This window comes from Chenopodium album, chromosome 3 (assembly GCF_948465745.1).
Source record: "Chenopodium album chromosome 3, dcCheAlbu1.1, whole genome shotgun sequence".
Lineage (NCBI taxonomy): Eukaryota > Viridiplantae > Streptophyta > Magnoliopsida > Caryophyllales > Amaranthaceae > Chenopodium > Chenopodium album.
Window position 1 is genome coordinate 30,818,804 of NC_137836.1, and position 17,159 is coordinate 30,835,962.

The window sequence follows — 17,159 nt, forward strand, 5'->3', positions numbered from 1 at the left end:
GCGTTAGACTCTGTTTTGTTTATTTTATCTTTTTGGCTGATTTTCTCTATAAATAACGTATTAAAAACTCCGTTTTCAATCATCCACATTCATCTACATTCACCAATTCTCACGATCATTCACCGACAATCAGTTTTCTAATTCTCTCATCTTTCTCTCTTTCTCTTAATTCTTACCTTTCTTTCACATACAAAATTCCGCATTCACAAGATTTAGAAACACCTAGCCATATTCGAAGTTGCCTTCGCCCTAGACGTGAAAGGTTTTAATTTCTGAGGGTTTGGTCCCAAATCTCTCTTTCAATTATTTAATTTAATTGTTTGATTATTATTTTCCTTGAAGTTACTAACGTGTGTATTTTGTTATTAGAAAGAGGTACGAGGCATCAAAGTAAGTACTTTAATGGTTTTTATTGATATTATGATGTAGACATCATGTCTATATTGTTATTATGATATTCCTAGTATCATGTCTAGGGTATTTTTAATATTAAATATGATTCATGCGATGCTTCCTATGTTCTTCCTAATATTTATGATTGCTAGTATCATGTTAGGGTTAAAGATTTGATTTTTATTGCTTAGTGACATGCTAGGGTTTGTTATCAATCTTGTTAGTATCATGCCTAGGATCTTGCTATTATTATGCTTTAATATTAACATGAACATGATTATGATTATAATTGTTATAATTTATGATGATTATGAATATTATTATTATTATTATTTTGATGATGATTATTTTATTTATGATGATATTATCATTATTATAATTTATTATTATCGTTATTATTATTATTATTATTATTATTATTATTATTATTATTATGTTGCTTGATATTTATTGTTATTGCTTGATCACGCCTTTTATGCATGTTTAAAGGGAATTTTGGTACTTGTAATCACGCTTAATAAGATAATTAATAATCTTATTTAGGGTTAATGTGATTATAATTCAAGTGATCGCCAATAATAGATTTGTTTGTGCATTAATATTCAACCAACATAGATAAACAGGTTTAGGGTTAATCTATTGATTGCATGTTAATTAGAAAGCGCACATGAATACGATTAGAATAAAGTAGAGGCCTATTATTTGGGTAGGTTCAATCTCTTTTAGGTTGGATTTGTACCTTCATCCCCGAACCCTTATTTGGTTCTAGACCTTAGGAGTTGACGATCTCTTGGATCGTTAAGGGGTGTAACCTTCACCTCGTGAATGGTTTACAAGTTCCTAAAACTTGTTGGCGACTCTTTTGCTCTATCTTTTTCCCATCAGTTTTGTCCACAAGATGAGTACACGTGTCTCGGGACTGGGGGACGTGACTACATGGGTGCGACATCGTCTCGTCGCTTCTTTATACATGGGGTGGATTCGACACCCTAAATGTCTGGTAAGTTAGTAAGCGCACTAACTACCGTATCCATTCAAGAAGTGCCTACAGTAATTGACAAGGAGTGGAAATAGGTCGTTGAAACTAATCCTACCTCGATCAAACTAAATTTATAAACACTTAAAAAACCTATATACTAGTATAGAGGCAAGTCAAAGGTCGAAACCAAAGGAACGGTAATGTTCAAGCGTTCTTAATTATGCTCCTAAGCTAGGTCTAAGTCTAAGGATTAAAGGTAAACGCTAACTAACTAACAAACCGAAGAATCAAACAAATGAAAACAGTAGGAACGAGGATTAACAAGTAATCATGACAATTATAACAACTCGGAAATACATGCAAGTCAATGGTTGTGAAGACTAATGGCAAGCTCAATCAAAAGATTCAACAAGCTATCTCCTATAGGTCAAACTAACGCCAACTACGAGAGACTCTAACTAGGAGCATCACTAATCAAGCTCAATCGACAAATGTAAGCTATAAATTAATGGTCCGTATCAATGTAGACTCACAATGCAATCTAGCATAATTCTCAAGGCCCAATCGAATTACACACATGCATACTTCCATTAATCACTTTAATTTCAACAATTAATCAACATAATTCCCAAATTAAGCACAATCAATCAATCATACAAGTTTCACCCAATTCCTAGCATACAACTACATTAACATCATCATCAAATCAACAAACAACTAAAGAAATCAAGAATCAACAATATATGAATAACAATTACACTAATCAACAATCAAAAATCAAAATCAAATCAAACAAACTTGAATATTAAACAAAGCAATAAAATGGGATAGAGTTAAGAATGCTCATTGATAATAAAGAAGATCTCAAACACAATTGTCACCATTGAATTTTCAATATCTCAATCACCATTGAAATTCCTCACTTTCTCTCTCTAAAATCTACTCCTAAACTAACCCTAAAACTAGAGAGAAAAGCTCTCAACTAAGCTATGAAAATGAATTCTAATTCTACTTGTTTCTCTCTCCACCAAAAAATGGGTATTTATAATTACAAGGTTAAAAGAAAATAAAATAAAAGAAAAGGAAAGTAAAAAATGAAAATAAGAAAAGAAAAGGAAAAAATAAAGAATCGAAAAATATGAAATCAGTGGATTTCGGTGCTCTTAATTTGGGAAATTATCCCATGCTCCTCACATTCCCTATCACGCACCATAAAAGCTGCTCATCATCATCAGTTAACTTTGATCATCAAATCAAGGCCAGAAATTTTCATTAAAATCGTCAACCCAAATTGGCGCGGCCGCGATTAATGAATGCGCGCCCGCGTCTATTGAGGTTCGAATCGAGCGCATTTACGGTGGCTACTACTTGGTGCTGCTCTGCTGCCGGAAATTGCTGCTAGTTGCGGTGGTGAATGCAGGGAAGGAGATGAGTGGGCTGCGCTGCTGGTTGCGGGCTGGAATAATTGTTGTGGCTGGTCGGTGCTTGCTGCGGCTGGAGTAGGGGAAAGCAGAGGAAGGGAGTGCGAATGGTGGTGGTGATTGTGGCTGACTGGTGGCGGAATCAGAGAGTGGCAGGTCTGTGGTTTTGATTGCGGTTGTTAGGTGGTGAAGGCGGAGGAGCTGCTGCTTGGTGTGGGAGGCAGATGCTTGGTGATTTAGGCAGATTGGTGGCTGATTTTTGGGTGATAATTGCGGTTGTTGTTGGAGTTGTTGCTGTTGTTGTGTGGAAGAATAGAGGAACAGGGGAAACAAGGGAGTTTAGGTAAGTGGTGAGGTTGTTGGTGGGCACGAGCATCATCCTCACAGCATGCTCTTGATAAACACAAAAGTAGGCAGTCCCTAAACACCATGATTGTGGGTTCAACACTACCCGACTTGAGAGCGCGACTATGCAAGCGCAAGGAGTTGAATTTGGAATATCCACCTACAAAATACAAATGAAATCAACGATAAAATGAAGTAAAATAAACTCAAAATTAACAAACAAAACTAAGAGAAATAAAATGAAAATGAAAAGAATAAAAGAAAGAAAACAATAAAAATGAAAAAAAAATAAACGAAAGAAAATGAAATAAAAATGAAAATGAAAATAAAATGAAATAAAAACTAAATCTGTAAAATCTAAAATAAAGGAAAAGCAACTAAAATAACTAAAATAGAACAAATAAAGGAGAAAAGACTAAAAAACCATTAAAATGCATAAAAGCTACAAAATAAGAGAGGAAAGATAAAATAGAGAGAAAAAACATAAAACTAAACATTTATTGAGAATAAAAACCATGAAAAGAAGGTAAAAACGACTTAAATGCTCATCAAATGGGTGTCATTTATGACACCCATCAATAATTCTCTATCTTTTAATCCCGAGAGATAGATCTCGCAAAGCTTGGGCTGAGTGAAATTTTACGCAACACCTACGCCGTACAATTTGGCGCCGTGCGATCCGCCATTTACATTTTTACGATGCATGAAAACGCCTTCCTTTGCTTCGAACGTGAAAAAAGAAGAAAACCCGGACATTTGTAACGTCAGTACAGTAAAATGACAAACCTGTCTATGGGTGCTTTTACGTAAAGCACCACCACGGAACGTCTTAAGGTACTCTTAAGAAAAACATTCATAACGTATGATTGGGGAAGGCACAAAGCACGGTGTGCATGCAATATGATGCAAAAAACGAACAAAAAAGAAAATAAACTACAATATGCAAAGCAATTAAAAAGATTTTGATAATTTGCGCGCCATTATGTCTAATAACGATCAAAAGCCGTTCAAAAATGATCAAACGGATCAAAATCAAAATCCCGGTCTTTTAGTGACCAGTATCCGCGCCCAACTCAGAAGGTCGCGCTGGAGAGGCATGCGCATCTTTCTGAGTTGCTTTGGTATGTCACGCGCAACATCTGAAATTGCGCGCGACATTTATGTTAGTAAAGTGAAAAAAAAACGCAGACGCGATTTTCGCTTCACTCTTTTCTTCTTCCTTCACCATTTTCGACTCTTTCTCCCTCTAGAAAGCTCGGTTTTTTGCAATTTTTGAAGCTAAAGGAAGCTAATCTCGTCCTCAATTCATATTTGCCGTAATCTAATATAAGTTTTTTGCTAAAATTTACTCTTTTTCGGCTGAATTCGAACGATTTTCGAATCGGTAAACCCCAAATTTTGAATTTGGGGTTCTTGATTCGGCTTATTTTTCTAGAAATAGTTTGCTCTATGTTGTTATGCCATGTTTAAGGAGTGTTTTGCAAAAAATTTCATGAAAAATGGTTATGTATTGAACCTTGTATGAGTATTTCTTTGTTCAAGTTCATTCTTGCTTCTTTTACTCGAATTTGGCTTGATTTTCTGTTATTGTGTTTGCCCATTTTTGTTATACTTGTTAATTATGCAACAATTGTAGTATTGGAACTATCTTTGGTTCCATAATTAACATTTTGAAAGTTTTGAATCCGAAAAAAATGGCGCGAAGTGTATACTTAGCCTATTTTCACCATATTCGAACTCCAAAATTGTATGGTAGACGATAACTATGTTTATATTACAATTATTCGTCTAGAATTAGTTGATTCTTTGAGATTTTGGAATATAATCCATTGAATGCTTAGTTGAAACTGGTATAGGATGGCTTTTATGGGTGTTAAAAGCCCCCATTTACTGAGTTTAACTGCAGGTATCGTAGCCCCCAAGTATGGGTGGCGTTCGATTTTCATGTTTTTCCCTATCGGTAGCCGTTATGCTGCCGAAATGGGTCTAGAATATGTATATTAGTTTAGGAAGTAAAATAAACTAATTAAAGAAATTGTATCCGTCAAAGCATGAACCCGCCTCCGTTTGTCGGTGCTGAGGAGGTTCTTGTTGGTCCGAACGAGGCGGTTCGCCCTCGAAAGAGGGTGAGCCGTCCTCGAGAGGAGGTTCAAGAGCGACGCGTCGCGGGTGATCGACATCGCCAGGAGGAGGTGATTTGGGAGGCTCCTCCCAACTAGGACCTTGGGTCCTTAAGTGGGACCCAGACCACCATGTTTCGATCCGAGGGTAGCGTGGCATCGTGAGTTTCTCGCACTTTTGCTTCTTTCTCTTTTCTTTTGTTTCTTCTCCTTTTTAAACCATAATCGTTTTTTTTTATTTAGAGTGAGCATGGCATGCGTTTGTACGGCTCTTGCGACCTACGAGCCCGTTTTGAGAGTTTTCCCGAGGTGGCAAAGGAGATGGTAGCACTTTTTGGGATTGACTCCCAGCTGGCGGCTCTTCGAGATTTATCGAGCCAGTCTGCGTCGTCAGCTTTCCTCTGTGGATTGCTGGAGTTTTGGTGGGAAATATAACGATTACCCCTTTCGGTTTCTCTATGATTACGGGTTTTCCTTTCGGAGGCAAGCCTGTAGTTATAGAGCTTGTTAAGGGGTCATACGAGAGATTGCGCGACCTTATGTGGGACCGTCTTGCGTCAGCCCTTCACGTGTACGCGCAATCTTGTCCGCACTCAGTTCTTGCCGACGAGTCGTCGGCTGACGAGCTTGACCGGCAGTGTACACTTGAGCAGCTGGCTCAGATATACATTGCCCACGTTCTTTCCGTCACCATCTTGAGTGATCGAGGAGAGCGTTTCGCCATTGGGTTACTCATTTGCTTCATCGATTTGGGGCAAGTAGGTAACCTGAGTTGGGCGCAGGTATCGTACGCATGTATGCTTACGACTATGGGCAAGGTGATTCGGGTCATGGATTCCGCGGCAGCTACTAAGGTGCCTCAGATCTCGCTTACATGGCATGGTCGTATCCTTGAGGTACGTAGTTTAAGCTTTTTTCTGTTATTACTTTCGTTTTTTCCTTTAGGCTTTTCTTTTCTCGATTTCAGGCTTGAGATACTCGTACCTGCCTTTCTTAGCCCCCAAGGTGCTTGGGGCTACTCGTTTTCCTATCGCCATCGATTGGTCGAGATTAAGAGGAGACGAGCTACTTTTGCCGGTGACTTTCGCCAGAGGATTCTTTCGGCGACTCGTGCGTCGGTGAGTATTCCAAATACTTGTTCTCTTTTTTGTTTTTTTATTTTATTCATTTTCTAACGATTTTTCATGTGGTTGTGTTTTATAGATCGATCTCCCTCCTTGGAGTTTGATCGTCGGAGTCCCTGAGGCTATCCGGTCTAGCATTGTTCATTGCCGTTTACGGGACCTCTTTACGGGACTTTTGGTATTCCAGAGGACCAACGCTTGGTTCTTAGCCGAGCGTGTTCTCTTGCAGCTTTCGACTGAGGAGCCTTTGGTTCCTGCTGATCCCCCGATCCGGATGCTACGTCCGGACCAGCTGTCTACCGAGGATCGGGCTCAGGCGATCCTTCTGGAGTTGCACGAGCCTGTCGCGCGCAACAAAATTAGTTGCGCGTGACATCCGCGCGTAACAAAATCAGTTGCGCGTGACATCCGCGAGCAACTTTTCCAGTTGCGCGTGACACCTATGCTACGAATGTCTCGAAAAAAAAATTTCTTTAAAAAATCGTATTGTTACCACCCCAAGTGTGAAGATTTTTTTCGTGATGTTCGAAAAATTTTGAACACTTAGAACGGTTTATTATTTCTAAATTACCCCCCAAGTGTTATGTATTTTACCGTGTTATTCGGTAAAATGCATAACACTTAGAATCTTTCAATTGAATGCTTAATTAAAAATGGTTGTATGAGTGAACGAGTTTTATCCGAATTTAATATGTAATTTTTCTTAAGGCGATCAATATTTATTAATTGGCGAATTTCATCTCCTCCAATATCCATTAATCTCACTAGTAGAAAAAGGCTTATTTGCGTCGCTCATTTATAGTGTATTTGCGTCGCTTCTATGAGCGACGCAACTGCTCGCGACGCAAATGACTTTTAAGTCATTTGCGTCGCTCCTAGGGGCGACGCAAATAAGAGTCATTTGCGTCGCTCCTTTATAAACAAGCGACGCAAATGACTTTTTTTATAAACTTATTTTTTGTCATTTGCGTCGCTCCTTTATAAACAAGCGACGCAAATGACTTTTTTTAAAAACTTATTTTTTGACATTTGCGTCACTCCTTTATAAAAGAGCGACGCAAATGACTTTTCTGATAAACTTATTTTAAGTTATTTGCGTCGCTCCTTTATAAACAAGCGACGCAAATGACTTTTTTTAAAAACTTATTTTTTGACATTTGCGTCACTCCTTTATAAAAGAGCGACGCAAATGACTTTTCTGATAAACTTATTTTAAGTCATTTGCGTCGCCCCTTTATAAACAAGCGACGCAAATGACTGAGTAAACAATACAATTGCTGTATTTGCGTCACTTGTTTGTTTAATGAGTGACGCAAATGATGTAAATTTTTTTTTTTTAATTATAATAATTGCTTGTATATGTTTGTAGTACCTGTTTTTCTTGCTAGTGGTATAAAGTAATATGCTAACGCTAATATAATTGAAATTAAAATGCAATATTATTGAATAATGCAAATGTAAATTTCGGCAGAGTATCCTTTGTAATTTGGCCTACCCATAAAATTGGGAATGACGGCATTATATTAACAAACTTTCCAATAATTTACATCTTTAGTAATCTCCAATAATGAGTGTGAAGAGCAATGGGGATTCCACCAATGAGGAGAACAAGCAGATTGTCAATTCCGCGCCAAAATGCTATGTGCTGGAAAAGGTACATGAAAACAATCTCCACCAACACCCCAACAGCAACCAAGCACAAGCATACATTCCTAATGCCAACCAAAACCTAAAAAGGAAAGAAAAAAAGCAAAATAAAGGGTTAAGAAGATAGAACAAGTAGCTATATATTTTTAGTGTTGAAATCCACTAGAACTTTTTACCTTATCCCAACATTTGACTTCATTGATGCTAAAATCCAGGCAAACATTTTTCCTAAAGAAGATTCGAGCACCTGTGGCAATGATCACAGCTTCACATGCTCCTTGTTCACAAATACAGCCAGAGTATACTGCATCCCCTGCTTTCTTAGTTACTGGAGACAAAACTCCTGTTAAAACATACTGCAAAGCACAAGAAATCATATATTCAGCAACAATAGATGCATGAAGTAAATATATTAATCACAAACATTACAACTGACCTCATCAATTATTACAGCATCGTCTCCTTCCAGTAGACGCGCATCAGCTAGAATGATGTCTCCAGCATTAATACTAATTACATCCCCAGGGACCAACTGTGAACTATACTCCTCACTCCACCAACCATCTCGCAGAACCTGATGAAATAGCCATAAATTTAGAAACAGCCTCACAAATACACGTGTATAGTCGCAACTCTCAAGTGATACTATGATACAGATAGACCAATGCAAGCATTGAAAGCATGCATACCTTTACTTTCCTAGCTAAGGGTGCCATGACGGAGGTTTGGTGATTATAGATATCTTTTTCTGTAATATGACTCATAATTGGAGCAATTAAAAGCACAAGAAAGACCGAAACAAAAAAAAAATTAGAGGAATTGGGTTTTAAAGGTTGAAGGTTGAACATTCAACTCGATTTCTGGGCGAAACTCAGGTCGGAAGGTCCAACTGAATTTCTCAAGGTAAAAACATGCAACTCGAGCCTTCAACTACTTATGTCAAATACTTTAAATCAAGATGAGTAAGGCCACTTGGATTTACATACACTTCAATAGTCCATGTTATCTTTTTATCTACAAAGCTAAACAAATCCTTCGATCATCAAACAATCAATCAATCAAACCCTAAATCTATCCTTCGATCATAACAAAGTATATGTCTCTCTCAAGAAACAAGTCAATCCAAAAACTATAATCTAAGCCACATTTTGACCTTTTACTTTCACAAACCAAGCTCATCATTGCTCAACCTATGAACTCAAGAAGACACTTTGATGAAACATTAGTAACATTACTAGTTTAAATTACGCTTTAACTTCCACTCTTAAAATCCGGAACAACAATTTGAGAACGAAGGGAGTATAATTCGTGCTTAAAACAACGAATTTACCATTAGTTTCATCACCCAATTATAATTTACAAGCCAACCATATCTTCGTTAAATTACAGCATATATCAATCATAAGAATCATATAATCATCCAAAAACAATAAAGCTTGAATATTTCCTCATCATACTAGCATAAATTCAGTTTTAAAATCTGAAAATAGTATTCAGCATCGAAAATGTAATTTTTAAATTAAAAAAAAATTGATATCCCATTAACAGAAATTATTAAATCTAATTAGTTAATTACCCCTGATTTACCAAGCCAAATTCCCAATTCCTACAAATTTTCAATTAAATAAAGAATTTGCAGCAAATAAATTAACTTGATTAAAATTGTATTGGTATGAATTCCTAGTAATACAACCAATTTTCAAAAATTAACAAAAATCAATCAACACATTTTCAGAGAACAAAACTGCAAACCGTTTTTAGAAATTATAAATTGCATTTTAAACTAAATGAATGAGCCATTCCCTAAAAAAAATAAACTAAATGAATGTGCCATTCTCAGCAACCTCAAACCCATTTTTATAGAGGCATTCTAATAATCCTATTACAAACAAAAGTATTTTGAGTTCTATCGCAATTATGACTTCAATTTCATGAAATTTTTTCGCATTACAGAAAAACAAATCAAAAATAAAAAAACCCTAGAACACAATTTACGAATTGGACGGAAAAAAAAAGACAACTTCACTAAATACAAGAAATCTTACCTTAGGTGAAATAAACTTCACACATTCAACAATGTCGAGCCTAAATGCAGTAATATGAGTGGGGCGAACACTGGTCGAATTGCTACACTAATCAAACTTCAATTATTGTTGCTGTAATTTGCTAGAACTTCCTCGGGTTTTTTTGGGGCGAAATTAATCGATTTTCCAGTCGAAAATTTCAGTCATTGCTCGAATATGAGGCCAGGATTTTTAATTGAATTTTTTGGGGTTTCTAGGGTTAAAATTCCTATAGTTTGGAGTAGATTTTTTGCTCGAAATGGGGGAATATTGGTCAGAAATGCTCAATTTTTCTGGGGTTTATGGGTTCGGATTTCTTAGGGTTTTTGGTCCAAATTTTTGCTCAAAATTGCTCAATTTTCTGCCGATTATAGGTCTTCAACTTGACTGCGATTTTGGATGTTGAATTTGCTGAGGAATCAGTGTTTTTTTGGCCGAATTTGTTGGATTTAAGGGTCGAATTTGTGGGTGCTTTGGCTGTAGAAATTCACTGGAGTAGCAACTTGTTTTTTCTCTTTGTTTAGTGAAAGGTAGGCGTGCAAAAGCTAAGGTCAAAATTCTGAAATAACCTAAATGCAAAAGCTATATTTGCGTCACTTTATTATTAAAATGCGACGCAAATAACATAAAACATAATGCTGTACATTTTTCATATGCGTCGCTCATTTATTAAAAGAGTGACGCAATTTATTCAGTCACTCATTTGCGTCACTTGTCAATAAATGAGTGACGCAAATAAGATTATTATTTGCGTCGCTTCAATAAATAAGAGCGACGCAAATAATAAAAATCTGCAATACAACAGTCATTTGCGTCGCTTCTTAATAAATATGCGACGCAAATAACTTTTCAGGATGGTAAAATTAAACATTTGCGTCGTTCTTTCTAATGAGTGACGCAAATATGGCGACGCATATGTACATTTTTCTACTAGTGTCTGACGGCTCCTCCTGATAGGATTTAAATTACGCGGTAGTGTAGACACCTAAAAATGTCTCCCCAAAACCAAACCCGATGATGAACAACCTTTCACCGCCACTATTGGTCGGGTTCAGTATTTAATCCTTAGAGTGCTTGAAAAATTGTATTTAATTAAATTTTATTTTTGAATAGTCCATGGATCAGTCTTGGTGTTTAGTCAAAGCATAGTTTTTTATTTCAGCCCAAACTTTTTTAATCTTATTGTTTTATTATTTATTTTGGCCCAAACCTTTTATTTATTTTATTTACTTATTTTCTTTTTTTAGCCCAAATAATAATCAATAAAAAATGGCCGAAAATTATCAATCGGCACTTAAAATGTTGAACGAAATTTGGGTTTAAAATGAATTTGGACGGGAAAACGGGCTAAAAACACCCGCGTCACGGCAGTATTCTACCGTGTCACGGAATACTCTTCCGTCTGACAGTGAGATTCCCCGTGACACGGGACACCTGATGTGACACAGGGGTCGTGTCCTTTCCGTGTAAACCCTTAACACGTTTTCTCCCCCGTTCACTAAATATTTCCCGCGTCACACATCTGTTCACCGTGTCACGGGAATGTTTCCTGTCTGACGGTGGGATTTCCCGTGTCAAGGTACATTTTGTCGTGTCGCGGTATATTTTTTAGGGTTTTTATCTTTTTAGGGTTCCGTGTGTTCCCTCAGCACATTTTTTCTATAAATACCCCCTTATTTCTGATGTACGGGGCATCAATTAATTCTCTATTTTTCTCTCTTCTATGCTCTAGCCTAAACACTAGCCTACCCTTCTGTAGACACCTAAAAATGTCTCCCCAAAACCAAACCTGTTGATGAACACCTTTCACCGCCATTATTGGTCGAGTTGAGTATTTAATCTTTGGAGTGTTTAAATTCATGTTCTATCCAATATATTTCATGAACCAATCCAATTTCTAGCTCATTTCCCTAAACCATAACCTATTTTCCACTTTTCGTGTCCACATCGCAAAACTGAGAGAAACTGATTTTATGGATATACAATTTTGATCCAATTATAATTTTGTTAGATAGGCCTTTAAATAAGCTTTCCAACCATATATCATAAGCCCAATTCCAAGCTATAACGAAAAAGATATGAGCAAAACACTAAACTCGGCCTAAAACCGACATCCTTCCACTAAAACGAACATATATTAAAATTACATATTCTTTTGACTTGATTCTAATTGGGTTAGAAAGTAGACTTGATAAGCTTTCCAATTATATATTATATGCCTTATTCCGAGTTACGGATCAAAAGTTATGATTATTTTAAAAACTGGTAAAAAACTGAAATTACCGCGCAGCAGCAAAAATGCCGCGACGCGGCAAAAGCTGACGTGTCACGGGGCTGATTCCCGTGACACGGTGCCCATTTTTGTATTTCTGCACAATTTTCTCCCGTGTCACGGGATTTTTTACCGTGTCATGGTGCAATTTCCCGTGTCACGGTGCCCATTCCGTGACACGGGAATATTCCGTGTAATTTCCGCGTACTTTTTACACCGTGACACGGCATACTGCACTGTGCCACAGTGAACAATGCCGTGTCACGACATTTCTTCCTGTGTCACGGTGCACATCCCGTGCCACGGGATTGCTCCGTGTTTCCTCCGCGTAATCCCTAAACGCGTTTTCACTTCCCGTAACCTAATTATTTCCAGCGTCACTCAGTTTTTCCCCGTGTCACGGGATCTTCCCCCGTCTGACGGTGCCTGTCACCGTGTCACGGTGCTCTTTGCCATGACACGGTATTATTTTTTAGGGTTTTTATCTTTCTAGGGTTCCGCGTGTTCCCTTTGCTCATTTTCCCTATAAATAGGACCCCCCCTTTCTGCAGTTCGGGGCACCAATAATCATTCTCTCTCACCTTACACCAAAAATCATTCTCTTCTCCCTCTTTAAACTAATTTCTAGCTTTCTTATTCTTCCATAATAATTCCCCTAAGCACTCCAAGGAGTCTATACTTAACCCGAGGTTCCGTCCTTAAACCAAGGCGTGAAAGGTACAAATAACTGAGGGTTTGGACCAAATCAACTCTACTTTTTATTTAATTTAATTTTCATTTGCTTTATATTTTTATTGAATTTACTAACAATTTATTCATGATGTAGCAATTTAAAGGAACACGCACAATGTTAGTAATTAATTAAATTAATTACTCTTATTTTATTTTTTATTGCTAGTATCATGATTAGGTTATTTTATATTTGATTTGACTAACACTATTATTGTTAAATTGCTTCCAATATTGATGTTATTCTATTATTATTTTGATCACCATATTGCATGTTTAAAGGGAATATGTAATTTAAAAATCACGCCTAATAAGATAATTTGGACAACATGTTTAGGTTCCTTTTTAATCTTGTTGTTTAATAAAGTGATCACGATATATTAGAATTATATGTTGCATTAATATTAAACCAATTTAGCCTAATAATAGTTTGGAGAAAATTGAATATTTTGTTTCTATGCCTTTGAAATCGTAGGAATCACTTTTCACTATAAGAATCGAGTAGAGGCCAATACGGGCGAATGTGACTCCATGACTCACTTCGTACCATCATCCCCGATCCACCTTTCGTGGTTCCGAACCATATGGAGTTAGTAATCTCATGGATTATGAATGGGGTGTAACCTTCAGGGGTCAATTGTTGTTGCCTATCGTTGTCCTTATTCGTGGTTGCCTTTTATGATCCGTGAACGGTTTACAAGTTCCTAAAAAAACTTGTTGGCGGCTCCCTACTTTCCTTGTCCCTAATCGTATATGTCAATTCCCACTTCCTATGAGTGCCAAGCATATTCACAACATGCTGTAACGTAGGCGCACTTCGAACGACGCCTACACCTTCTTCTTTCAAAATTCCTTCTTCAAGCACTCCAAGGAGTCCATACTTTACTCGTGGTTCTGTCCTTAAGCCAAGGCGTGAAAGGTAGAACTAATTGAGGGTTTGGCCCCAAATCAATTCTATTTAATTTAATTTAATTTAATTTTGTTTTATTATTATTTTCTTGAAGTTACTAACTCGTTTATTATTTTGTAGTTGCAAGCAAACAGAATCAAAGTAAGAATTATGTTTCTTTTATTTCTATTATTTTTCTAACGATTTTATATTGTTGGAATTATTGTTAAGTTGCTTCTAATATTAATGTTTATTCTATTATAATGTTATGATCACCATATTGCATGTTTAAAGGGAATATGTAATAGAAAATCACGCCTAATAAGATAATTCGGACAACCGACTTAGGTTCCTTTTTAATCTTTGTTGTTAAATCAAGTGATCACGATATTTTACAATTATATGTTGCATTAATATTCAACCAATTTAGCCTAATAATAGATTGGAGCAAATTGAATCTTTGTCTGTATGCCTTTGAGATCGTAGGAATCACTTTTCACTATAAGAATCGAGTAGAGGCCAATACGGGCGAATGTGACTCCATGACTCACTTCGTAACATCATCCCCGATCCTCCTTTCGTGGTTCCGAACCATATGGAGTTAGTAATCTCATGGATTATGAATGGGGCGTAACCTTCACGGGTCAATCGCTGTTGCCTATTGTTGTTCCTTTATTCGTGGTTGCCTTAAATGATCCGTGAACGGTTTACAAGTTCCTTAAAAACCTGTTGGCGGCTCCCTAATTTATTTGTCCTTAATCATATATGTCGATTCCCACTTCATATGAGTTCCAAGCATATTCACACATGCTTTAACGTAGGCGCACTTCGAACGACGCCTACAATTTGGCGACTCCACTTGGGAGGATTCTTGGTTATTTATCGATTTGAGTAATCGGTATTTAATTCAGATGAGTGGATGAGACTTGAAAGATTCTTGAAAAATATTCCTATGATTAATTTGGCATTTTTGCATAACAATAGACGTTTTAACGTCGCATTTAGGTCTATCCCATAGAAAAAATTAAATAACATGATTGCGAAAAACAAGGCACCAGTCAGATTTTCTGACTGTCGTGCCACGACTGAATATGCCGTGTCACGACAGATTTTCTGACGGTGTGCAGCACCGTGGCACGGGAATCTCTACCGCGTCACGACAGTCCTAAAATCAGTCTGGTGGCTTGTTTTCTCTTCTCACAGTCAACTTCCTTCGATTTTTCTGAAAAAACGTGTGTGTTCTACATGCGTCTTAGCCCCGAGGGATTTAAGCTCTATCAACCCAAAAACGCTCATGGCAATAAGGGTTCATCCGAGTTATTAAATCCACCCAAACCATGGAGTCGAGTTTGATTTCATCACGAACTCGCGGAGACGCCCGTTGGTATACATCCTCAAGGAAGGCTGCCTTGCTAACATGTCCAAACTCTTAACAATGGTACCCTTTTGACACCCAAAGCTTGACCAATAGTTGAACATAGATCTTGACCTTAGGTTGCGAACTCTTTTTTTACATCATCGTGACTAAATGCTACATTGTTTGTTTGGTGTTAACCCTCATGTGTTTGCTCTTTTTGTTTAACCCATGATCGAGGGTTTTTATTTCCATATAGTAATTAATACGGACCTAAAATCAATTAAAATCTGGAAAAACTCACAAAAAAAGACTTGTAACAGAGCACCGTGTCACGACAAGTCCTGTCGCGCAACGGTGAACAGTGTCGTGACACAGCGTTTTCTACCGGCTGACGGTAGACTGCACCGTGTCACGACAGTCAGCATCTTGACACGGTGCCCAAGAGAAGTGTCTTGTTAGTCAATTTTTGATTTTTGTGCGTAGGTATGTGGTTTATGTGTCCAGTTTGGTGTCATGTCTAGCTGTACGGTCATAACATGCGTCCATAACCTCACTTAATCACTCATATGTCATGTTCACACACTTTTTTCGTTAGTCGTGCACCATTTCATGACCGTATTTTAGGGTAGTCTTTTGTCCTTTTTTTGTGTCGTTTTTTTTTCGGAGTAAGTCGGATGGTATCCTCCCATATATATTATTTTTTAAAATAAAATAAAATAAATAAATAGAATTTCAAAATTCAATTTTTTTTTTTAATTTTTCCGGATGAGTTAAGGTTAAGTTTGGTCATTAAAGGTGTGTTTGTTTCGGTGTCACAGCACTTGGTCAAGAATCAGGGGTAGATTGTTACGGTTCAAGTCAATACCTCAACAACCTCTTATACCAAAGAGGCGTACAAGGAAACCACCACAATCATCTTCACAAGATTCATCTCCAGTCTACTTTCAACCAATGGCTACTAAGGAAGATATCGAGAACATCAACAAGACAATTGAGATGTTATCTAACATGATGCAAACACTCACCACTAGAGTCAACACGGTAGAGCAAGACAATCAGAACAATGTCACTGCCGCTGCAATGGACAAGATTAAGGAACAGATGAGTAAGATTTATAAAGAATTCACTTATGTGGAGAAACCTGTCACCTCTTTGTCCATAAGGAACAAGCTTCCCGAGAAGTTTTCCATTGCTGACATTCCCAAGTTCAAGCATACTAATAATCCGCTTTTCCATTTGAAAGCCTTTTCTGCGACCATGGCTCTTAAGGGAGTAGATGTGACACTCTTCCCTATTGTGTTCCCTCTTTCCTTAGAGCATGCCTGTCAACAATGGTTCTACTCCCTGGAATCTAAAAATGTTGCGACCTGGGAGGATGTTGCCGAAGATTCATGAATCGTTACAAGTATAACATTCAGACCAAGACTTCTGAACGTAAATTCTCTATTCTCAAACAAAAAGAGAATGAAGGCTTCACCACTTACTTAAGCAGGTGGAGGGAAACAGCTGCGCTCTTGGTGGATCCCCCCAAGGAAAAAGAGATGGTTCGCTTGTTTATTGCCAATTTGACTCATAAGTACAAGAAACACTTGAAGTTTCTACCTCTGAGTACCTTCAAAGCAGTATACGTTATTGGAATCAATATCGAAGATGAACTGATGAAGACTGCTGGTAGCAACAATAATAACAGCACTTGGAAAAACAAGAAGAACGACACTCCTTCTTCTTCGTCTTCCAAGCCCAATAATGCTACCAACGATATCAATATCAATGATGTGCTGGCCCTTAATGCTCCTCCTCAAAGATTCCAAAGGCAAAGG

At 37.3% G+C, this 17,159-nt stretch overlaps 1 protein-coding gene across 1 annotated transcript in view; it reads right to left on the reverse strand.

Annotated features, from left to right (window-relative positions):
• Positions 1 to 7,784: 7,784 nt before the first annotated feature.
• The window catches only part of LOC145624983 (plasma membrane ATPase 1-like), a 90,949-nt gene continuing 81,574 nt past the window's right edge, over positions 7,785 to 17,159 (reverse strand). Inside the window, exons 2-5 of the mRNA XM_081678065.1 lie at positions 10,075 to 10,156; positions 8,466 to 8,603; positions 8,206 to 8,385; positions 7,785 to 8,111 (exon numbers count right to left, since the gene is read on the reverse strand). Of these exons, the coding sequence (XP_081534191.1) occupies positions 7,926 to 8,111; positions 8,206 to 8,385; positions 8,466 to 8,603; positions 10,075 to 10,156 (586 nt within the window). The 3' untranslated portion in view covers positions 7,785 to 7,925. The remainder of the gene's footprint in view (positions 8,112 to 8,205; positions 8,386 to 8,465; positions 8,604 to 10,074; positions 10,157 to 17,159) is intronic.